At 35.8% G+C, this 25,399-nt stretch overlaps 1 protein-coding gene across 1 annotated transcript; it reads left to right on the plus strand.

Moving 5' to 3' along the window:
- Positions 1-1,162: 1,162 nt before the first annotated feature.
- ALX1 (ALX homeobox 1) lies at positions 1,163-23,837 on the plus strand. Its single transcript, XM_055395735.1, has 4 exons — positions 1,163-1,418; positions 4,461-4,765; positions 7,774-7,902; positions 23,253-23,837. The coding sequence occupies exons 1-4, from the start codon at positions 1,193-1,195 to the stop codon at positions 23,571-23,573; spliced, it is 981 nt and encodes a 326-aa protein (XP_055251710.1). The 5' UTR covers positions 1,163-1,192; the 3' UTR covers positions 23,574-23,837.
- Positions 23,838-25,399: the final 1,562 nt, after the last annotated feature.

Genomic DNA, 25,399 nt, shown 5'->3' on the forward strand with positions numbered 1-25,399 from the left:
GGGCGGGAGCCGAAGGCCCGGCCCAAGTCGCGCGGGGACGCCGCCTCGCTAGTGCGCCCAGCTCCGCGCGCGCCCGTCGCCCCCCGTACGCGCTTTTCCAAACTCCACAGCGACTCTTTAAAAGTAAAATAATCATCTTTTAGAAACCACGATGAAGGCCTTCCTCTTCCATAAACCCCTTTGTGTAACCCCTCTGGCCTATAGTAAGTACCCTTAGGAGGCACTTTTCCTATCGGGGTTTGTTAAAATAATCTGGATCTAATGATAAAATCGTGGACCAAGGGGAGGGTGGGAGAGGGTGGAGAAATGAGGTTGATATTGGTATAATGGTTTCAATGCCTCCCTCTTCCATTGCCACCACATCCACACGCCGCCGCGTTCCAGAAAGAAAGTAAAGGGCACGGGTTCGTAAGCGCCTAGAGCGCCCGGACGCCGAACTCCTCGGGATTGGAAGAAGCGGCGGCCGCTCGACCACGGCCAGCCCAGTTAATAGCTGCCCACGTATCCGGCTTCTTGGGCTTCGGATTAATGTGGATCTTCCATATAAACGATTTACGGATGAAATAAAAGTCCCTTAGAGCGTTACTTCCTTTCAAGTTCTTAAGACGCCTCTAAATCTTTCTGGTAGTGAGTGGCCGGCGTGGGGGCGGGGTGGGGTCCCGGTGCCGGGCGGGTGGCCCCGGGGGGCGCAGAGCGCGGGGAGTGGAAGGTTAACTGCCTTGCGATCTCACCAAGCTCTTCCGAAATGCCAGTCCACTGTCGCGGCGACAATGTTTCTGAGTGTCGTGGCCTCGTCCCTGCTGGCATTTGTCTGAAATGAAGCTGTCTGTCTAACCTAGGCCTGGACGCGCCCTGCCCGGGTAAGCGGGGGGAAGATAGGGGTAGGGTGGGGGGCGGACGGGGGGCCCGGGGTGGAGTTTAGTCGCCTGCCTATTTTCATATTCATTAGATCTGGGAGGTTGCCCGAGGAGCCCAGCTGAGTTTCAAGATATAAAAGCAACTTCGGGTGCCCCCTTTCCAGCCGGGACGTCTTAAAGGGCGCGGAGCCGGGCAGCTGCAGGCGCCGCAGCGCTCGCTTCCCCTTCCCTGCGCTCCGGCCCTCCCTCCTCCCGCCTCCCGCCCACTCGCTCCCTCCCCCAGCGCGCTCCGGCCCCCCGAGCTCCAGGGATCTCCGCGACAGCCTTCCAGGATTATGGAGTTTCTGAGCGAGAAGTTTGCCCTCAAGAGCCCACCGAGTAAAAACAGTGATTTTTACATGGGCGCAGGAGGCGCGTTGGAGCACGTTATGGAGACGCTGGACAATGAGTCCTTTTACAGCAAAGCGGCGGCGGGCAAATGCGTGCAGGCCTTCGGGCCCCTGCCCCGCGCCGAGCATCACGTGCGCCTGGAGCGGACCTCGCCCTGTCAGGACAGCAGCGGTGAGTCCCCCTGCTCCCGGGGGGTCGCGGAAGCCCACCCGCAAATCCGAGGGCGGGGACCGGTCGGGACTGGGAGGGAGGGAAGGACGGAGGGAAGGAAGGAAAACAGGAAGGAAAGAAGGAAGGAAAGGAAGGGGGAGCGGGAGAGCTGGAGGGCGGAGGAGGGCGGTGGAACAGAGCTGGTTTTAGGAAGCGGAGTTGGGACTGCTGCAGACTTTGGGGGTGGGGGAGAGCCAAGGAAGGAGCCCGCGCCCCCGGGGTGCATCCTCGCGGTTCTTCTTTTGCTGCCGAGTCGTATCCCTCGCGGGCCCTGGAGTCCCGCTACCCAAGACCCGGGCGTAAACTGATAGGGCGCTAAATAGAGCGTAATTGAGTCGAGACAGCGCGCTTCCTCTGCGAGCCCGCCGCGCTGCCCCGGGCCGGGGGAGCTGAAATCCATCACAGCTCGTTAGAGGACGTCACTGCCGTCACGAACAGGAAAAGTTAGGTGAAATGCCTTTTTTATATTTTTTAACTTTTCAAGACGTAACGATATCTTTCCTTGTGAAGTTAGAGGCTTACTGGATGAGTTTCTGTGGATTTGTGATTTCTGCTTCTTTGGGTTTGCTCTACAACAGCATAAATGTTTGTTAAACGCCAAATCACTTTACATAGCTTCGGGCAAAGAATCCCCAATATAATCACTCACTCGCGAATTCCGCATTGTCTGATTTTTCTGACTCCACGGTAGAAGTCGCCTAAGAAGCTTTTCGGAATGCTTCTGGGTCAAATCTTCAACTTTGGATGGCCAAGTATCTCAAAGTCAAAATGTTATCAAAACAAACCATCTATCTTTTCTATCTTGTAACCCAATACAAACCTATTTTTTTCAGATCGCGACAGCTAAAGCAAGTTTATAATTCCAAGAGGACTTTTCCTTATCATTGTATATATTCCACAGTTAAGCTGTAAGGAGCGGGTTGCTTTAAAATAACAAACGAATTAAGTGTGAAATATTTACAACAAGCCTTCCGCCCCCTATTTTAATGGAGGTTCACAATCTGGCGAGCCACTGGCTCATAGTAGCTCCTCTTCTAAATACTTAGTACGCAATAAGCTTAAAAAAAAAGGCCTCGTATATTTTACTTATTTTGTTCAACGTTGCAAGTTACTTTTGACTTGCAAGGTTAAATAAAAAATAAAGGAACAAGCAATAGAGAGAACTCTGTTAAGTCTCATTTATTTAGAAAGACGCGAAAACATACTTTTATTTTAATATACTGAAGTTTTGACTTTCTGTCTGTATTTCAGATTGCAGTATTTATATTTTGGAATTTTAAAGTGTATCCATAAAGTTATTTCCATGAACAAGATTTGTTTTTAAATGGTTCTGAAATGTCCTCTGTCGACTACTGGATAAGAATCATAATATTTTATTTAAATTGTCGGGATTCCAAAAAGAAGAGAAATAGGCGATTTTTGATACTTTATAAAGTTTTAAAAGAACATCACACTGTTAGGATGGATTTTAATAGGAAAGTTTTAAGTAAGGTGAATGTAGGCAACAAGTAGTCCGCTAAATTTCGGAAAGTTCCTGCCTTTTTCCTGTGATGCCCTTACCCTCACGCCTGTTTCCCCTCCCCCATGGCTAATTACCGCAGTTCCCCATTAACTCTGCCCACGGAGACAAAACTGTATTGTTTGTTAATAAGTCAAGGCTCTCTTTTATATTTAGTTTTACCTCCTGTCTTTTTTTGCCTAAAAGCTATTGGGTATTTGATTTACCTAGGTACTAGAGTTCAATACATTTGTATAATGACTAAAGTAAAGCAGTTCTAAAAATACATTGTAAGAGAGAATTTAAAAAAAGACAAAAAAGAAAAAAGTATAGCAGTTCATTGGAAATCATTGTTACGGTTGAGCCGACTTAAAAAAATGTTTCCTATTTCGTTATGTGTATCCATTACATTTGTGTGTGGGGCACAATGGAATCTGGAGGAAATCACTGAAATTAAAACACCCCTAAACAGAATGTCAGATGATATCCTTTGTAATCTTCTAATAGATGTTTTAATTTCTGTGCTTTACTGAAAGGAAGAGTAAAGCTTTCTATCTTAAGACAATTTCATGTTTTAAAAGAGTTAAGCATAAAGTTGACATGTTTAGATAACTGCAAGTGAGTTTTTAAGCTAAAAAAGTCTACTTAAATCTTATCCTTTTCTGTAAAAACACTTAGAAACTGATGAAAAATTCTTTTTTTAACTTAGGTCGCTTTTTAAAATTAAAATGTTAAATGTGGACATGATATGCAGTTGAAATATTGGAAATATAGTAGAAACAATGCCATTTCTTAAATCTGTAGTCCATAGGTTTTGTGTGGAGGAGAAAGATAACTTTGAGAAGACTATGGATTTTGGTTTACAAACAGTATTTAAAGTAGAAATGTCCTTTTTGAGCCCTGTTAGTAGCTTACTTTTGTCTGCTGTGAATAAATAAGACATGTGAAATTCAGCTCACTTTTCAAAAATTATGGTCATTTAGTTTTTTTTTTTAAATCCAGAGCATCTTTTAATTTGACTACTTTGATTATAAATTATGGGGATAAATATTACATTAATCCTGAAAAACAGAACTATATGTGATGCTGGCAAATTATATAAGTTCCAGGTACACATTTTTAGATGATCCTAAACCTGCCCAAAGTGAATTAATAATAGTAGATAAAGTGAAAGTCACTCAGTCGTGTCTGACTGTTTTCGATCCCATGGACTATGCAGTCTGTGCAATTCTCCAGGCAAGAACACTGGAGTGGGTAGCCGTTCTTGTAGCCAGGGGATCTTCCCAACCCAGGGATCGAACCCAGGCCTCCCACATTACAGGCGGATTCTTTACTAGCTGAGCCACCAGGGAGGCCCAATAGTAGATAATATGATGATCAAATCAATACTGGCACGATAAATCGTAATAGACTACCTGCCTGATGCTCTGTATCACTTCAACTTAATTCTTTAATCAAGGTGTTTTGCCATCCTGAGAACTGTTTTTTTCCCCCTCTGGGTGCAGTGAACTATGGGATCACTAAAGTAGAAGGACAGCCTCTTCACACTGAACTAAATAGAGCTATGGACAACTGTAACAGTCTCCGGCTGTCTCCTGTGAAAGGGATTCCAGAGAAGGGAGAACTGGATGAACTTGGGGATAAATGTGACAGCAACGTATCCAGCAGTAAGAAGCGGAGACACCGAACCACCTTTACCAGCCTGCAGCTGGAGGAGCTGGAAAAGGTCTTTCAAAAAACCCATTACCCGGATGTGTATGTCAGAGAACAGCTTGCTCTGAGGACAGAGCTGACTGAGGCCAGGGTCCAGGTAGGAGCCAATGAAAGCTGGAGGCTGTGTGTGTTTGGAGCCGGGAGGTGGTTGGGGGGTAGTGTTAGAATGATTCCATAGTTGCCACAGAGTTTTACCACAAAGTTTATTCCAAAGTTTTACCACAAAGGCAGAAACTGATTGTCCTGCTGAAGATAGGGAACAGTGTAGCAGAGGCATGTGAGTCTACTAAAATTACTTTTTACTTGCAAATGATTTAACAACTCACACACAGGCCTAAGAGAGCAGAACTTGACTTATTACTTAGGCATAAAAGCTAATGATTATTTAAAAAGAACAGAATATGATAACAAATCTCTGATTTCAAAAAGTGATCTTTAAAGGACAAAAACCCAGAACCATAGCTCTCCAATTTAGTAATTCATGTATTTTATTTTTCTGTTGTTCATTAGCTGTTGAAGCTCTTTTTGGGGCTATATACCTTAGATTTGTAAGTTATTTGTATAATGGCCCATAAGTATCTATAATTTTACCGAGGTTGGAGTTATAATAAAACAAAGAAAAAAAGGACAGTCTCACAAACTCTCAGCTGTTAGGTATACCGTAAACTATTTTCACTAAAGAAAAGTTGTGTAAGCACATCTGCAATTTTCTAGTCCCAGCAATTGCCAATACATGCCTTTCCATTGTAATTTAAAAAATCCGGATAAGTTACGTGATTTTTTCAGAAGCAGTAGGAATAATAATCTCAAAAGTAACTTTTAAATGTATAAATTCAATTGTTATATCTATAAATATATCTATAAATTGTGTTCAAATTATCAAATTAGATGATTCGGTATACTAAATTTTTTAATTATTTGAAAAAACAAATTAAAAGTACTGGGTAAAATTCTCCCTCTTAAGCGTATTTTATTTTATTTTTCCTAGCCTTGATATTTTTAAACTATTTTATTAGTTCCCAAGTAAGAGTAATTCAGGAGAATGGCCTTTTTCTTTTTGTGTGTTTTTATGACTCTAAAAAAAATAATACTGAATTTTGCAATTTCCATAAACTACTAGAATAAAGAAATAAATTTTTGTTCTGAGCCATTGTAAGTCTCTTATACATTGTTAAAGACAACATCTGCTGGTGCAGGAGTAACAAGCAGCAGATTTTTGCTTTAGTTTATACAGACAAATGGTTATTTTATCTTAGTTCAGGAAGTAAATATGCAGAAAGTCAGTCCTAAGAAAGAATTTGAGAATTGTCAAGCATTAACACAAACCCCACCCATGTGTTTTTTGTTCTTGTGTTCATATATTTAAATTAGTTATACTTATAACCATAGAAAAATATGTTTACACATAGATGATCAGCTGTGCACAAAGTGTGTTTTCCCGTTAACATTCCACCAAGTGCTGGTTAATTTTGGTCTAAGAATAGGCGCAGAGAGCCAGCCTGAATCTAATTTACTCAGGTAGTTTCCTTGCTTTTTGCATAAGACTGGTAATTGGCACCTATTTTAAGGTGATTGTCCAGGTTTTCTTCTAAAGAAAAAACCCCTCATTACTAAATTCCCTTAGTATGCTCTTTGTGTCTGTCTGTGGAGAAAACAAAAAAGTGTTTTGTTTTGTTTTGTTTTGTTGTTAATGTTGTCTTAAGCCCTGAATATTGTGGGAAATACACACTTACCAGCAGTGTTCTAAGAAACCATCTGAACAGGTAGCTCTCTTTGCCTTCTTCTTATTGCTGGGAACTCTTCAAACTGCCATCTTAAATTTGCAATACTTGCTTACACTCCACACTGAATATTAACATGTCTCCATATGTGTGAAGGAAAAGACATAAAAGAGTAGAATTGAATACAATAAAGAATAAAAAGTTCAAATAAATTTTAGTGAAATGCTTTTTTACAGTGCATTTTTATAATTCATTTTCAGCTTTTTTCCTAAATATTTTGTATTCTGAAGGTGGTTCTCTGAAGACTAAACAGGTTTCCGAAAGCTGCTCATGTAAATTATATATCAAATTATACATGTTGAATTTAATTTTCTGTATAACCTTTTAATGCCTCAAATATTAAAATGAAGATTCTGGAGATCTTACAAGTGTGAACTGGTCAGATGACAGAATAGATGTTTCTACTATATAATTAGTTCGAAAAATTTGGAAAATAGTTTAGGAACTGTGTGGAGGCCAGACTAATACACAGGCTTTCTTGACACTTGATTATATCTGTCCTGTTTCTTTTAAAATTTGTATTATCCATAAGTATTTTAAATTGGAGAAATTATCTTTAAGATTTTATGAGCATTTTCTATAAGAGAAAATAAATCTTATAAGTGATACAATTTATGTTATAAACAATTTGTGTATTTTAAAACCATATTTCAGCTTCAGATGATACCATTTTACCCATAATCTTTATCATACTCAATATAACATGTAATCCTACTAGTTTGCTTCTAAATAATCACTGTATTTCTGCTGGTGCCATATGTTTTAGATGTAATGTGTTTGTTTACATTTTTCTAAGTTTTTGTAAGTCTGGGTACAGCCCAGAAGAGCCTTCACTTTGTGACATGTTTTAAAGATAATTGTTTTGACACACTTAGATATTAATTTGGTTATAGATTGGCTGTGTTCATGTTATATACATAACCCCAAATTAAAAAGTTATGAGTGTCTTTCAGACTTGCATTCTCTGAGAGAGGATTATTATCTATGATGATTTGGAGATATAAGGAATCTTCAAGGTCATATAATCTAATTCCTTTTTATTTTCCCTAAGTAAAAAAAAAATAGAGGCTCAGACATATTAAATAAAGTTTTGAAAACATCTTGTCTCATTCTATTAAACTATATTGCCTAGTAGACATGGCACTTATCATATTGGGTTAAAATAAATAGAAAGTAAAACTTGTGGATCCCTTTCTAATAGAAAAACATTTCTGCTTTTGTAATTTTCTTGACTTGGTTTACCTTTCTGATTTAAAGTCTTTGACCATCATATTTGCATTACCAGCTATTCCTTAGCTGAAATTCTACTTTTTTAAAAAATTAGGTTTGGTTTCAAAATCGAAGGGCCAAGTGGAGGAAAAGAGAACGTTATGGCCAGATCCAACAAGCTAAGAGCCATTTTGCTGCCACCTATGACATATCAGTTTTGCCAAGAACTGACAGCTACCCACAGGTATGGTAAACGGCACAGAAACTGAGATACACAAGTGTGGTTTGTATATTCTTAAAAGGGCTAGTGTAAACTCTATAACGTCTAATATAATAGTTAAGAATGAAAATTTTAATCTCCAAAAACTGTTTCCATGTTTGTTAGATTTTTATTTTGCTAAAATACTTATTTTTATTTATTTTTTCCAGAGCCATTCATTTAAAAATATTTCAAGGTCTCTTCTTTGGTATACTTTGCAACAGCTTAAGTAGCATCATTCAATAATATGTCTCTTAATTACTCTGCATTTTAATAATTCAGACTCACTCCCTTTGTTATCTTTTAAAATACGTAAAACATTGCTAGGCTGAACTATACCATAACCTACTGTTAAATGTGGCCGATGAAACCTTCAGTTCCACTTAAAACTATTTTTTCCTCCTATGCTGTCTTTTCAGCTTTGAAACTGCTTATTGTTTCAAGGAAACAGTTTATCCCTTTGTGACTTAAAACATGTATAGAATTAGTTCTGTACCTAATTTTTAAATTGTATCACATTAAGAGTATTTAGAAATTTTTTTCCTCTAATTTTTTCTTTTAATTTAGAGAGGATTGTTTTTTCATACTTTGTAATGCACATAAATAAAATATATTTTGTTTTTGTAATTGGATATTAATTTTTCCTGCTACTGAATTATAATATTCAAAATTGTATTTGCTACATAAAGAATATGTGTATTATAAGGAACAATCCATCTGTTATTTAATCCCTTATTGTTTAATGATGTGTGTTGTAAGAGACTACTTTGAAAATGAATGTGTAACACATATTCTGATGGAATATTTTGATAGTCAGTAAACAAATCATCATAGCTCCAAACTTAAGGATATTCATTTCCTTCAGCTGTAAATTCATACCCCATGAGCATGAATCCAGTCCTTTAATTTCATGCTGTCTTTGTGTTCTTGTACCTTTCATGATTTTTAAAAAACCTATCTTGAGACTTTCACTTCTCCAGGTAAATTCATGAAATTTATTAATGGAATATTATATGTAAATAAGAGCCTTAGAGATCACCTAGTTCCTTCATTTTAGAAGTCAGGAAACCAGACCCAGATGAGTTAAGAAAAATAATTGGTCCATGATCACATGAGTGGTTTCTTACAGGGCGGTCTGTAAAGGGCTGCACCAGCCAAGTCTTGCCACTGCAGTTTCCTTAAAGACCAGTGATGGGGGTACATTTGAATAAAGGCCCGTACCTTAAGAAGAGTCTTACTTCCTTTTCTTCGAAAAGGTTATCTTAAGGTAGTTCCTTTATATTTTCTCCTATTTTAAAAATATGTGTATCCCCCTGATTACTTACCATCCCCATGTTTTGAGTGTCCTAGTTGAGTTCTAAGCAAAATGCTGCAAAGATGTTTCTCCTCTAGGCGGTATGTTCCAAGGGAGCAGGCACTGCAATTTTCCTAGTTGTTAACAAGACTCTAGCCCTCTCTGTCAGTCACTCTTCTAAGCAGTGTACATTTATTAACTCATTTAATCCTTGCAGTAACCTTATGCAGTTCAGTTCAGTTCAGTCGCTCAGTCGTGCCCGACTCTCCGCGACCCCATGAATCACAGCACGCCAGGCCTCCCTGTCCATCACCGACTCCAGTAGGTGATATTAATTATTCCCATTTTTTATATGTGGAAACTGAGGCACAGAGGGTCGAGGAATTTACTGCCACTAATAAAAATGAGATATTTACTCACTTTTATTAGTGTAGTAAAGCTCAGATTTAAGCAGAGGCAACGTGGCTCTTAAGGGTAAGTAACATGATTAAATGATTAATAGCAAAAGAGCATAAGACTTAAGTCGCATTATTCAGATCTGCAGTTCAGTTCAAGGGAGCAGAAAATGTTCACTGCCAACCAGGAAAATAACAATAGAAAAATAACAGAGATGGCATATACTTTACATAGTTTTAAACTAGTTGTGATGACTTTAGAAATAATAGTCACAAATTATGAACTCTTTTCAAGTAGACTTTAAGCAGTCTTACTGCTAAGTCTATCTCACAGCACTTGACTGCAGCGTACCTTTTTTTCACTTTATTACTTCAGTCTTCATTCCTTTCATTGTTCCTATTTCTATTTTCCACTTTTCTGCTCCTTGCTCTTAGTTGCCTTGTTGCTAACCCTCTTTCTTTAGAATATCGTAAAATATGTAGAATAGGGCCTTGCACCAGTTAAGCTCTTTATAAAAGCTTAATATAACAATACACTCTAACTAGTCACCCTTAATTTTAGTCACCCCCTAAAATTATCTTGCCATTAGGTTATTGCGCCTCATAGCTTTTGATATTAGCAATTAGCAGAATGAGGCCACCTAGTAGGAGAAGGCAATGGCACCCCACTCCAGTACTCTTGCCTGGAAAATCCCATGGACGGAGGAGCTTGGCAGGCTACAGTACATGGGGTTGCTAAGAGTTGGACACGACTGAGCGCCTTCACTTTCACTTTTCAGTTTCACGCATTGGAGAAGGGAATGGCAACCCACTCCAGTGTTCTTGCCTGGAGAATCCCAGGGATGGGGGTGCCTGGTGGGCTGCTGTCTATGGGGTCACACAGAGTCAGAAACGACTAAAGCGACTTGGCAGCAGTAGCAGCAGTAGCTCAAGCAGGAAAGGAAATGGTATGGTCAAATTATACATTTGATGGTCTTTTTCACACCAACAAAGGATTAGTTAAAAAAATTCCCCTCAAAGATAATAGAATTTTGCACTAATTTCTCTTTGTGGGTTTTCCATAATTTTTATGTGTATTTGGTTATACCACCTCATAATTTAAATATGGGAACACAGACATCATATGTTGAAGTTATTTTGACAGTGCAGTTCATCAACAATGATAAAAATCAATACTGTCAAATCCACAGTACTTTTCTGTATTGCTGTCATTTAATGTTTGGTTACCAAAAATTCTGAAATCAAGTGTCTCCCACTCCCCACTCTAGGTATTGAAGAAAGTCAGGGGAAAATTCTGTTTTAGTTAAAAGTATGTGGTTGACTTTATTTTAGTTTGTTTGAAAAACTAACTATGCCAAAGTCATGTCTCTCAAGACTCAGCCTAAGGAAACTGCTTTTTAAAAAGAAAAAAAAAAAAAATCATGTGGCCTGAAAATTGTTTATAGTGGGAAAAATAGAATTGAAAGAGTCTAACCAATTCAGTGCAATAAGACATTGAATGTGGTTACTGTTACTAATTACAGAAAAAAATTATTAATTACAAAAAAGTTGGAACTAGAAAAAGTTGGCGGCGGGACAGAAATAAAGAATTAGCAATTTGGCAGGGAAGCAAAAGTATACACAGAAATACATCAAAACCAGAAATGGTTTAGAAAATGATCTCCTTCAGCCCGCTCATAATAGTAAGCCTTTGTAGCATAATCTTACCTAGCATAAAGTATCTATATATAACATGTAATGTTTATTTATGAATAGTAATTAATACTTTCTAAAATGTTCTAAATACTTTGTTTTCACTGGTCTTCATTACACTGTCGTAACAACAGCTGTAACAGTAAAAATAGTAACTACCAGTTGAGGGCTTGTTTTAAGCCAGGCTTCCTCCTTATAGCCATTAACTCATTGAATTTGAGCCCAAGTGTTTTGAGTTCAGGAGTCCTGGGCTCCTTATGCAACATTTTCTCCTTAAACCAACACTGAGTCTTGAAATAGTTCAATTTTGACCCTGAAACATCTCCTTACTTTGGAAATAAAAAATGCCTAAATAATAAAACATTTAAAAAATGTAGATACTTCTTAGACTAAGATATTCTTTTTTTAAAACTTGCTCATGTTTGAAAGCAAACAAAAAAGTGAGTACTGTGATGTCAGTAGTAATTAAAGGTAGTATATTTTGATGTAGTGAAAACAGTAGTTTTTTTTTTAAAGCTCTATTTTGGGTCACAGTATCAGTTGCCATTTGTCAATACAGTATAGCTAAATTAAATTATTTGATGTTCTCCATTACATGATATTTTAGAAAAGAGTCTCATTGCTTGTGCTAAACCTGTTTCCCTCTATCTTGAATTCCCTTTCCCTCACCTAAACCAGGAAGCCTCCTCTCAATTTTCCCTCAGTTAATTCATCACTTTCTCACTGACCTTGTGGTGGATTGTGTAAAAATGTCTGCCACACCATTTAGGATGTAAAGTATTTAAAAGATGACTTGGTTCTTACTCACACTGTATCATCACAGTATTAAGCAAATTATATATACACCGAATAGATGTGAAAAAAGTTTTGGTTCACTTCAGTTTTCAGGAGTACCTTATAAAACAAAATTAGTCTATTTTTAATAAAACAGATGTTTTCCAAATCTCTGCTCTCAACCAGCTCTGTGGTGTTAAGCAGCTAACTTCTCCTCTTTGAAAGGAATAGACTAGAAAGATTTTGCAGACCCCTTTTAGCTTAATTCATTTTCTTCCATAGTTTTATCATTTTATAGTTTTGCATTTTATCAAACAGATACACACTCGGTCTTGTTTTAGGCACAGAGGTTATACAAATGATCCAGACAAAATCTCCTGCTTTCTAGACAGATTGCAAATTAGATATTACAAATTCTGCAAAGATTTCTTGATGCAGACTATATCTGTCATACCAAAAGAGACTTACATAATTTTGTCCTTGAGTTTAAGAACCAAGCAAGTATCTATCAACATTAAATTCTAATGTGTTTCTAATTTATTAAAACCAAAGCATCTTTAAAATAATTATTTTTGGTGAATAAAATATTTTTTGTTAAGTTATACATATTTTCTAGAAAGATTATGGACTTCTCCTGTGGCTCAGCTGGTATAGAATCCGCCTTCAATGCTGGAGACTTGGGTTCGATCCCAGGGTTGGGAAGATCCCCTTGAGAAGGGAAAGGCTACCCACTCCAGTATTCTGGCCTGGAGAATTCCATGGACTGTATAGTCCATGGGGTTGCAAGGAGTCAGACACAACTGAATGAAAAATTATAGCCAGCCTTCATACTTAGAAGAAGTGCTCATTTTGTGCCATTAGGTTTAGTTCAGATTAAGCTTACATTAGGGCTTCCCTGGTGGCTCAGATGGTAAAGAATCTGCCCACAATGCGGGAGACCCGGGTTCGATCCCTGGGTTGGGAAGATCCCCTGGAGAAGGACATGGCAACCCACTCCAGTATCCTTGCCTGGAGAATCCCATGGATGGAAGAGTCTGGTAGGCTGCAGTCCATGGGGTCGCGAAGAGTTGGACACGACTGAGCGACTTCACTTTCACTTAAGCTTATAATAACTTGATCATTTACTAGCTGGGTGACTTTGAAAAAGTCTCTGGACTTCCTTGATCTTGATTCTTTATTTGTAAAGTTGAGGTACAGTTGGTACTAGAGCTGGTGGTCTTAGTGTAGATGAAGATGTTGATGATACTTTTTCTGTTATGGAGAAGATTAAAATGATTTCTAAATAGTCTGTGGAACTAAATTCTGGGATTTGGGGTGGGCCATGGATTAATGTATGACTCTGCTTCACAAAGTTGTGGGTTCAAATCCTGGCTGTGCCACTTAATAGATTTTTAGACCTTTGGCAAATAAATTAACCGCTAGGAACATTTCTCTTCATTTATAAAATGGTGATAGAAGTTCATATGTCAAATATTTGTGAGAATTAAAATAGTTTATGCAAAGTATTTCCTAGTACATAATGAGGGCTCAATAAATAGTTATGATTCTCTAATGGCTGTTAGTCATTATTAATTTTTTTCTGCAGTAGAGAAGTAGCTAAGTGGTTTGAATGCCCCTTTTTGTTGCAGTATTAAATCAATACATTCTGTGAGTAAATTTACTATTTGGGGATCCCAGGGAAAGAACACGTTTAGTTAAATACACTTTCTTCTTTAAATTAGGATGACCAAATAAATATGGTAGCTTTAGGAAAATTTGAATATATTCTTAATCCACCAAAATTATTTTCTCACTTAGAAAATATTTTTTCATCAAAAATTTCAAAAAGAAAGGTTGAAAGTTTTCCTGCCAAAATTTTCAGTGAGGTTTTACTTAGTAAATAGTGTAATCATAATTATATCTACTTTCCAAATGTACAAAAGGACCCATGTAGTATTTTTGCTTTCTGTTGTTTAATTGATGCCTTTATAAATATATGCCACTTGGAGTTTGAACCTAGCAAACGTTGGATTCACGTTATAGGTAATTTGTAGTCACTAAAATAATTTAAAAAAACAGATGAAAAGCTGTAAAGTATTTTTAGCTTAACATATACTATTTAAAACAAAAGGAAATTTTAAAGTTTCTGTAAAATACTGATTATGAAGATATTGTTTACCTTACCTTCCTCTATCAACAAGTTTCTCTCCTAATCTTGAAGTTTACCTTTCCTTGAGCTCAATAGAGAATATGAAGCTTGTTTCCTTTAACCATTGTGGTTTAGTGATTTAAAGGCACCTGGAGCAGTTTTTACCTTTAGAAAAAGTATCATTTTTATCACTGTTATTTCTGCTTTTTCCCAAGTATTTGAAGTAAACAAAGACCCCAAGATCATTTAAAAAATGTTAATAATGTAGCTATACATGATGCATTGTGTAATGAGTAGTTCCATACATTTCAAACAACCAATGAGATGGTCATATGTTGTAGTACAGTGACACTTCCTTTATGAATGGAGGGACGAAATATTAACATCACTAGGTCAACAAGTGATCCAGTTTATCACTGACTGTAAGCACAAGTACTTACAGTTATAGAAGGATATAATTTATTCAAATCGATATAGTTTTTACAATGCATACCATTCCTAATTTGATTAAATATAAGTATTTATATAAGAACATATAAAGTGTGTTTCACATATATGTATATGTTAAAACTAAGTTATGTGTAGCATGAGGTAGATTTTGTTAGTATTGATTAAATAAAGGTATAGCTAGACACAGTGAATAATTTTTCTATTTGGTGAAAGTAATCTTATTTTTTTATTTTTTTAAATTATTTTTATTGGAGGCTAATTATTTTACAATATTATATTAGTTGGTTTTGCCATACATTGACATGAATCCGCCCCGGATGTACATGAGTTCCCCCTCCTGAACCCCCCTCCCACCTCCCTCCTCCCCTTATCCTCCCTTGAAAGTAATCTTAGATACTTTAAAGAAGTAAAGAATATCCTCTAGAAGAAGTAAAGTGCTTTCACATTGTTTATTATGAAAATAGACTTATTTTTGAAATGTAATATTCAAATTTAATGTGATTTAAAGACTTAACATTGTAGTAATAACTTAGCTGGTTTTTTAATTCGTTTTGCTTTTAGTTAAGTGAACACTGTTAAGTGTTGTATTTAACTGATTTAGTTGTATATATTTTGTATTTTAAGAGGAAAGAGGAAATCAGTAAATTGAGTAGATTATCAAAGTAATAAAAATTAAAAATATAAAAATAAATTGTCCATACATATTACAACTACGTTATAGAAGGAAGAGGGGGGAAATTAAGCATCAAAGTCTGAGAAGTCTACGAGAACTTCTGGATTAAAACCTGCAGTTTAAACCATTATTGTTAGTGTGAACCTCAGGATATACTTTAATCCAGAATCGTATGTGCACCACATTTGTTAAACCACATGCATCTGTGAATTTTCATTTTTATTCTAAAATATGGAGCATTAAATGGACTTTTTAGTGCAAATGCACAGTTGATTTTAAAATAACAAAAATAAAATTCCAAATTAGAGTTAACTCAAATATAAGATAAATATAATTGATAACTTGACTCAGGATTTTAAGAATAAATTGTAAGCTTGTATATGGCACCTTGTGAAACACTCTAAGATTAAAAATATACTGTATAAATACCTTGTGTTTGCATACTTGATTTACATTTTAGGTTAATAATTTACAAAGAAAACTTATAATTTTTGTTTCTTATAATTCTGAACTTTTTAAATAGTTGAATTCTCATTAAAAATGAATTAGGCACTTGTGAATCAACAGTAGTTAGCATTCATGCATTAAAATAGGTGAAAAATAAGATGACAGATAATTGGAAAATACTTCAAATGATAATTGTTGCTGGATAAATATTTTTTAAAAATAATAAATGCCAAGTGCTATGATTTTATTCTCTCCTTAAGTGAATTGATTTGAAAAGTTTCACTTTAAGGTATGTAGGGTGAGATTTCCTACAAAAACTTTTTGTAATGATCACAATTTAAAGTTTAAGAACACATTCGACAGTAAAGGAAAAGAAAGATGTTCTTAATGTTTCCTATATCTTTTATTTGAAGCATATTTCAAATATTACTTGAATAATGCAGAATTTAAACAACATTTATATGATGTCATTCTGAAAATTTACAGACATTAACATTGCTTATGAGACTAATGAGATAGTCTTTAAGTTTTGCACTAACAAGAGATATACACTTTTATTTTTCTGTATAGCAAATTTCTTTCCAGTTAGTCTCACGTGATTATTACATCTAATAGTGTTTGTTTTTTTTTTTTTAACAGAAAAGGTATTCCTCCTGTTTGAAATCCATATATACATTTCTAAGATGAAATTTCATTTAAGAACTCAAAGTAGCAATGAACAATTAACATGTGATCCTTTTCTGATGAATAAATGCTTTCTGATCACTTCAACTTAGTAATACTATGCGTTGAAAATTTTTTAAATTTTTGAAATTAATGCCTCCAAAATCTTAGTATTTATATATATATATAGTTAAAATTACATCTAATAAGAGGGCGCTGATGAAAACGTACCCTCATTTCTATCTCAAGTAGTACCTAAATGTGCTCAGATTCATCTTTTCACTGTGTGATTAATTCAACTTGGGATTTTTTTTCCCCATGTACACAAAGTCTCAGTGTATGTTATTTATTCACTGGTAGCAAATTCACTGTTTGGAAAAACACCTATACCCTTTCTCCCTGCCAGAAGCCTACTGATGTAGTTACTAGAAAAGTTAATGGGACCCTAAGGTCCCAACAGCTAAAAATATCTGCAAGTTAATAAGCATATGATTCTTATTAATGCTTTATCCCTCTGAATTTTAAAGGAGGGGATATGCTAATAAAGAATATAATGGTCTCTTAAAAAGTCAAACTACTTTTGTAAAAAGTGATTTGCCTTTTTAAAAGAGGCCATATAAAAATCTGGTAAATTAAATTCTCTAGTGATAATGTGGTAATAAATCTTTATAGTAAGTATTGAATAATACACAGAGTAGTCAATAAAAGTAAGCATTCTGTCAAACAGGAAAAGCCAAAATCAACTTTTTTATTTTAATGGAAAGAAACTGTTGCTATAACATCATCACAAATACTTCTTTGTGAATCCCTGATCTCTGTTTTTTCACAGCAGCCTTTTCACTCCCACACGGTTGGGGCTGTGATGTGAAGGCAGTATGAGTATAGGATAATATGTGTATCCTGGGTGTGTGTGTGTGTGTGTGTGTGTGTCTCGTGTACATATAAATGTTGGTGGCAGAAAGAAACAGTCTATATGTAGAGGAGGAGTAAGTTAACTTATTTTAATAGAAAAAAAATTAGTTAGTTGGCTTTAGAGATGCTTTAAAATTAAGAGTGCTCTAAAATTACTCCTATATTCTGACATTTTTCAGTATTTCTATTAAGTCCAAATTAAATTCGATAGGCTAATATCTCCATAAATACTGTAACATTGAGATATAGAGTATGTAAATCAGGAAACTACTTGATATTTTTTTACACATCCTGCTACTTTACAACTAAGGGAAAGAATAATAAACCGAGATTAAGAGGTTTTTTTATAAGTATGAAAAACTCCCCACTACAGTAAAATCGGAAAATACATTAGAAATATATACCACATTTAGCATACTAAAATTTTCTTTCTAGCTTTGGTTATGTCAAGAATATATCTATATCAAGTTTCTAAGGTGAAGGTAAATGAGATTTATAATTTTCTATCCATGATTTGCCTCTGTTCCTTCAATTCATGACATACATAGATCCACAGTAAAGAACTCTTAATATATGTATGTATGCTTATATATTAACCCTCTCCTCCTAGCTATTATTGCTTATAATTCCTTGGAAGGAAGATGAACATTAAATGATTTCAGTTTGGAAAGAATCAGACAAAAAAATTTTTTCCTCCAAAATTCAAAGCTGTGGAATAATTAAATATAAAGTTTTCACTTGTTTAGAAAAACATTAAGGGGCAAACATTCAAAGTGGAGAGTAGTAAGTCAGCTAAACTTTCATTCATGCTAATGGGAGGCAGTTGGCTAAATTCTGTGGACAGTGCTTTGAACATACCCCCAGAACTTTAAAAACATGCTGTGAACCTCATTAAAACATGGAATATTTTTAGATTATCCACTCCTTTTAAAAACACAACAAAGAAGAAAAAATGTAATGACAATCAATATTTCTTTTTCCGTTTTTCTTTTCTTTTTTTTAAAGCACATTTAAAAAGAATGTGGGCATTCAATAACATTGATTCTGGTTGTAAATCTCTTGTTAGAAGCTTACAAAAATTTATTTGGTGCTAGTGTCTATGAACTAGTCTAAAAAATATTAGATAAGTAGTGATCTTAGAAAAAATAATGTTCTTTCATTTCAAAATTTAACAGCAAATATCGTATTTATTTTTAATAAGTCACAGAGTAAGACTTTTGTATGACTTCTCTGTTGTTAAATATGTAGTTTTAGACAATATGACTTACAGATTCTAGCACATCGTTTTAAAATGACCACTTAGAAGGGAATGACAGAGAAATAGAAGGAGCCCACCTGGACAGTGGTAGATTTATTAAACTACAAGTTCAAACAACGTTGTTGTTTAATCACATTACTTCTTCAGACATTAATAGATGTAGATGATCCAGAACAAAGATGATACCTGCTAGATTCTCCCCACAGTGATTAGATAACATCTAGAATATTATATTCTGTTGTCAGTGGTGGGTGTTTATAAGAGTGAAAGAGCATTGACAACCTCCAGCACATCCAAAGGAATGTGACTAGAATGATACTGTCTGGAAATCAATATGAAGAATCCTTAGAGAAGATAGACTTATGGTTGTAAAATAATCTTGTGATGATATTTGAAGATTTTCTTATGTAAAAAGGATGCTGCTTATTCTGTATAAGGAACAGAAATAGAAGAAATAGAGGAAGATTACACCTTTTTACAGAGCTCCCCAGAGGGGAATGGAATATTTTTTTAAAACAGGATGAGCTTCTTATCACAGAAATTGAACATAATTGAAAATGTACGAGAATTTTTTGCATTTGGAAGGAAGTTGGACTTCAGTAGTGTTTCTTTATCCTAAGTGATGTTCTGAATTGCCTTTGTGTCTTGCCATCTTTAGGGATTGAACCCAACTCTCGTGTCTCCTGTATGGGCAGGTGGGTTCTTTACCACTAGTGCCCCCTGGGAAGCCTCATTACCATCTTTGCCATTATTTTAGTACAGATCCCCTCAGCTACACTACCTGCTTAATGAATCAGAATCGCCAGAAGATAAGATAATATGTGTTTAACAAAAAAGAAAAATGAAGATTACCTTCCTAAAGATATAGAGTCAACAGGGTCTCTAGCTGTGTATTTTTCATGATTTCTGTTAAGATTGTGTAGTATGGTGATTCTGGCATTCAAATCATGAGAAAAAAATTTAGATATGTTAGCATAAATTGTCCACACAGTTTTGATTATATCTTCAAGATGAATCAGTCCAAATTTCATATTCTTAGAACTTTTCCAGTATTTAATAAATGTGTACTAAGGTTGGGGGCGGGAGGAGAAGGGGACGACGGAGAATGAGATGGCTGGATGGCATCACCGACTCTGTGGACATGAGTTTGAGTGAACTCCGGGAGTTGGTGATGGACAGGGAGGCCTGGCGTGCTGTGATTCATGGGGTCGCGGAGAGTCGGACACGACTGAGCGACTGAACTGAACTGAACTGAAGGATTTATCATGTACTGTGTCAAGCCTGGTGGCTCAGGGGTTAAAAGCGTCTGCCTCCAATGCGGGATACCCGGGTTCGATCCCTGGGTCGGGAAGATCCCCTGGAGAAGGAACCGGTATAACCCACTCCAGTATTCTTGCCTGGAGAATCCCATGGACGGAGAAGCCTGGTAGGCTACAGTCCACGGGGTCGCATGGAGTCGGACACGACTGAGCGACGGAACGGAACCGAACGTGTCAAGCCTGGGGATGAGAAACAGTTGTGAGTGATCATTGGGAATTTTGCTTTCAGAAAGTGGAATTTATAAATACATACAAACTTAGGATTGTGAATAAGTAAATAATTTCAACTCATAATACTAGTTTTTATGTCATTGTAGCATTTCATAAGATTTCCGGGGTTCAAATTTGACCTCCTCCATGGGAGTTATCCAATCTTGGGTGAGATTCTTAAACTCTCTGTTTTATAGTTTTACCTTTTACGAAATGGGGATAGTAAAAGCACATACCTTTTTGTGTATTGGAACAATTCAGAAGTCATCATGCTTATAATCAAATGCTTGATACATGGCCCTTAATTGACAGAGTCGGACACGACTGAAGTGACTTAGCAGCAGCAGCAGCAGATATCATGAAGGAAAGGGCAACCCACTCCAGTGCTCTTGCCTGGAGAATCCCAGGGACGGCGGAGCCTGGTCGGCTGACGTCTATGGGGTCGCACAGAGTCCGACAGGACTGAAGCGGCTTAGCAGCAGCAGCAGATATCATGAGCATGGTCTTGATCATCCTCATCAGATGTTTTACACCTCCAGAGGAAATGCTTCCAAGGAAGCAAGACCTCTGTTCACTGGGGATATTATTTTTTATGATTTGCATCCAGCTTTAATATAGAAACCATCTAGATCCCTAAAGTCAAATGAAAACATGCCAGAAGTTTGAAAATCAAAAAAAGACAGGGAAGAGATGGGAGACAGAGATCATGGAAACCGGGCATATCAGTAAAAGTATGTGACAACTTCGTTGGTCATGAAAACTAAAGTATTGCTGTTAGTAACTTGCTTTATTAATCTGTTCTGTTCAGAAGACCTTTCTATATGTTGTGTTTCATGAAAAATAATGCATTTAACTTGCTTGATCATGTTGAGGTAAGAAGTTTTTATCAAAATAACAATATTTGCTTATGTCATAGAAAATGGAGAGATTTTCCTAAATTCATTTAGGGTGAAAATACTTAAAGTTTAAATTCATAGATCACCTTCCTTGCTTTTGCTCTCCTTACTTTTTTTTTACCTAGTTGTTAAATATGTTGCTGTGGATTTGGAATACAAGTAGATGAGTTCAATAATAATTTCTCCAACACTCTTTGTAAATTGAGGAATCCTTTAATAAACATAAAGCCTAAATAATCTTTCTCCACCACTATCTTGCCTTGCATTTATTTTTTCAAAAGTAAGCAAGCAAGTTCACTTTCATTTCCTGAAAGCCCTTTTGTCAGACATGTGACTGTGGTTTTTCAGTGTAGCACAATGTTTGATTGAATGTCAGAGGAAAATCACCCGGATCAAGTTAGAAGAACTAGTTTGACAGAATAATGACATTAACAGCCCTCCTGTTGGTTTGAGATACATAGCTCAGCAATCACTGACACCAATCATCATATTTTGGGTAAAGTGGGATACATATAGTAGGATGAGCCAAAATTTAAACAGCATAGCCCATGACAATTTAAAGATTGATAAAGTATGCAAACCATGATGGACAGCTGGTTTGATAGCTAGATAGAGGTCTATATATGTCTCTCACAGATTTGGCATATTTAAAGCAGCTTAGAAAATACTTATATAAAGAACTAATTTAAAAACAACACTAAAATGAGCATCTTGCCAATCATTGAAGCCCCACCTAAAGGATGATATTTGTTCAGTCCTGAAAATGGTTAAGTGGCCCTTTCAGAGTGACAGAGTAATGTCTCTACAATGTAATCTAGAAGATTCATTAATATATTTTGGCTATTAATTGAAAATAAGTTGTCTTTAAAAGTATGGCTTAAGCTTGGGTTTTGTAAGAGTATACCACAGGCTACAGTAGTAGACTGAAATTTCTATGTAAAAAGAAATATAAGAAAATTATTCTTCTATATGTGTTAGGTAATTGATTATTCTGTTCTAATTATGAGTTTAAAAAAGAAAAGAAAGCCAGATTGGATAAACATATATACTGCCGTTATGTTTTAGTGTAAATCTAAATCTAGTGTAATAATATTTTAAAAGGCATATAATTTTCAAATTTCATATTCCAAGGCTGTGTCTTTCTGCTGTGCTATACCAAGCAGCATTTTCCTTGCTTTTACCCAGCTCTTGCCATTTGTCACGATTTTCTCTTTGCTTCTCAGTAATGCATGTGATCACTTTCCTTGCTCTTTTTAAATAGCTGGTCTAAGATGCCTCCTATTTAGAATTCATAGTATACAAGTTTGACTTAGTGTTTCTTTTGTATGCTAGTAACTTTAAAGAAATTTGTGTTTGCTGATAATACTGCACAATATAGAAGTATTTCCTATAGGGATTTAATATGATGATTGCAAATTTTTGGGCACAAGTGGTGACTCAGTTTTCAATCTTATATAAGTTGTTATCTCATACTTAATTTTTATTCATATAGTATTTTTGCTAATACTTGAGTATTTTTTCTCAATTTTGCTTCCATTATTGGGTATTGGTCAAATTTTAGAATTCTGAATCTGCTTTACATGTTATAATTCTGCTGCAACCTCATTATATCATATATAAATCATAGAATAAATATTTAAAATATATATATAATTGTCCTATTCACAGAGATATTCAAGACTAGAGGGATGAAAAACCATGAAACAGTAAACATTTTCCAAAATGAGTTTTGATTAAAAATATCTCTAAAGAACAACCAACCTGATATCAGCATTGATTTCCAGCAAAAACTACCACACTGAATCAGCTATGGAACTTAAAAAACATACAATTCTGTAATTTTCTTTAGAAAGATGAAAACTATATTTAGACTTAATCATATTTTAATCGCTTTTTAAACACACGAATTGATGAAAAATAATGATTAAATCAGATTTCATTGTAAAAATCATGACTGAAAAGAATCCTCAAGAGATTGACATGTATTGAGAGTATTTTATGTGGTCAGGTGTGTGAGTTTTGGTGATCCATTCCAGTGTAACAAACTAGAATCTTTCAAATAATTATTCTTCAGTAATTGCTTGATGTACTCAGAATGAAATTATAGACCACCCAATAGGAGCAGACAAAACAGCTAGCAAAACTTTGTAAATTCATTTTCCCAAAAGTAAGGAACAAAAGTGAGAATGCGTAAATGTAACATTTGTTGTTTTATATATTCCAGATTCAGAACAATTTGTGGGCAGGAAATGCAAGTGGTGGTTCTGTGGTTACTTCATGCATGTTACCACGTGACACTTCCTCGTGTATGACACCTTACCCTCACTCTCCTCGGACAGATTCCGGTTACACAGGGTTTTCAAACCACCAGAACCAGTTCAGCCACGTGCCCCTCAACAATTTTTTCACTGACTCTCTTCTTACCGGGGCTACCAATGGACATGCATTTGAAACAAAGCCAGAGTTTGAAAGGAGGTCCTCCAGTATCGCAGTTCTTCGAATGAAAGCCAAGGAGCACACTGCCAATATTTCATGGGCCATGTAACATACAGTACTCTTTTCTTTTTCTCTTAATGGCAAAGTAAAACATTCTTATTTCTCCTATTTAATGGATACCACAATAAGCTGCTGTGTGTGGAATTGCTAAAGGTCAAGATATACAGTGAGACCAGCTTAAATGAATAGTTGTTATTATTTAACATTAAAATCTAAGAATGAACCTCTGAAAAGACTAAATAGGTTTACCATGCACCCATCTCCACAAACTCTGTTTTAGTAGTAAGATTTTTCTGTCTATTGTACGAGTCAATGAAATATGATCATACAACTTCTTAAAAGAATAAATGTATTAAACAAATTCCTCTGTTATAGATTGATTTATGTTAGTTCTGTATAACAAGAAATCCCTTGTAAAATAATATCTGAAAAAGGAGGAAATGCACTGGGGAAAATGTCAAGATACTGAAGCTGTCAGGTAAATATTGAAGCGGGGTGTTTTGGGGAGTTAACTGCCATTTTTCCATCTCTGGCTCCAAGGCATAATGGGTATATCCTCTGCTGCTGAGAATTTATCTATGGGCTTCGAAGATTTTTTACTTCTAGATGTTTTAGTGAATTTCCATGCAATGAAAACAGAGCTCTTCGGAAATGACCAGCATTTGCATGAAATATTTGGGCATCGTTTCCTGAAACCATGTGGCTAAAGGTGATAACTGAAATATCCTGATATGATTAAAAGTACAGTTATGAGAACAGTTTCTATAAATAGTATCTATTCTAATGAACAAGCCAGCATGGCCTCAGCGATTAGTTATCACACACAAGAGAAAAAGAATCTGCTGTTGCTTTTAAACTAGAATGGTGTCGGTGAAACTAGACACAAACATCTAATAAATACACCCAAAGAAATACTCACTTAAAGGAACAGCAAATTGGAATGTATATTTGTATCATGAGTATGTCCAAGTGCACGTGTGTGTGTTTGTTTTTTTGACATAGAAGCTGTACACATTTTTTTGCTACTGTGGTTTTGCACGGAATTAAAATGTCAGAAGCCTCTCAAATTTCTGGTGGAAAAGGAGAAGAAAAATACATTGCATCTGGAAAACTGCTAACCCCTTTGATTTACTTCTCCTCCCTTTCCCCTGTCACATTCCAGGCTTTTTTAGATGAGTGAAATGTCAGCCTCCTTGAAAGACTCTTAAGTTCATAAAGGCAAAGTAAATTAATTGAAATGAAGATGACTTCTATGGCTTGGATCAGAGCACGATCTGCTCTTTGTACTTAGAATCTTCCTTGTGGTTACTACAGCTTTTAGGGATATGCATGGAAGCCCTAAAGGCTAAAGGACAAGATTAACTGATTTTTAAAAATTAAATTTCAGAAAAAGTACTTAAATTTGGTAAGTGTCTCTAGTGGGAAAATATTTACAGCAGTTAGACATCTTCTGTAATAAAATTTTAAATTAGGCAGATGATAGAGATGAGTGATGTCCTAAACAAACATTCTTTGACTTCATAATCACTCTGTTCTTTATGACTTTTGTGTTTTCTCTTTTTAGTTTTGTTCCCAAGACAAACTTGTGCAACTTTGGCCCTGAAAATTATGCTTACACGCAGGAGCTTTTGTTCAAGGATTGTTTAGGCAGCTGTTAAATATCCTTCATGTTTTAGAAGAGAATAATTTCTAATATACACATGTATGTGGTCAGTAGAAATTTGTGAACTAAAACTTAGAACTAAAATGTAAGATTTTCTTTTCAGAAATTTCCCCACTCACTGGTGTCCATGTTCATTTTTTTCAGCTTTTTTTAATAATTGAAAATTGGGGTCCCTTGCCTAATTAAAGTGAGAGAGAAAACTTTTTTAACAG

This window comes from Moschus berezovskii, chromosome 6 (assembly GCF_049115385.1).
Source record: "Moschus berezovskii isolate FMDL1 chromosome 6, NW_MosBer_1.0, whole genome shotgun sequence".
NCBI lineage: Eukaryota > Metazoa > Chordata > Mammalia > Artiodactyla > Moschidae > Moschus > Moschus berezovskii.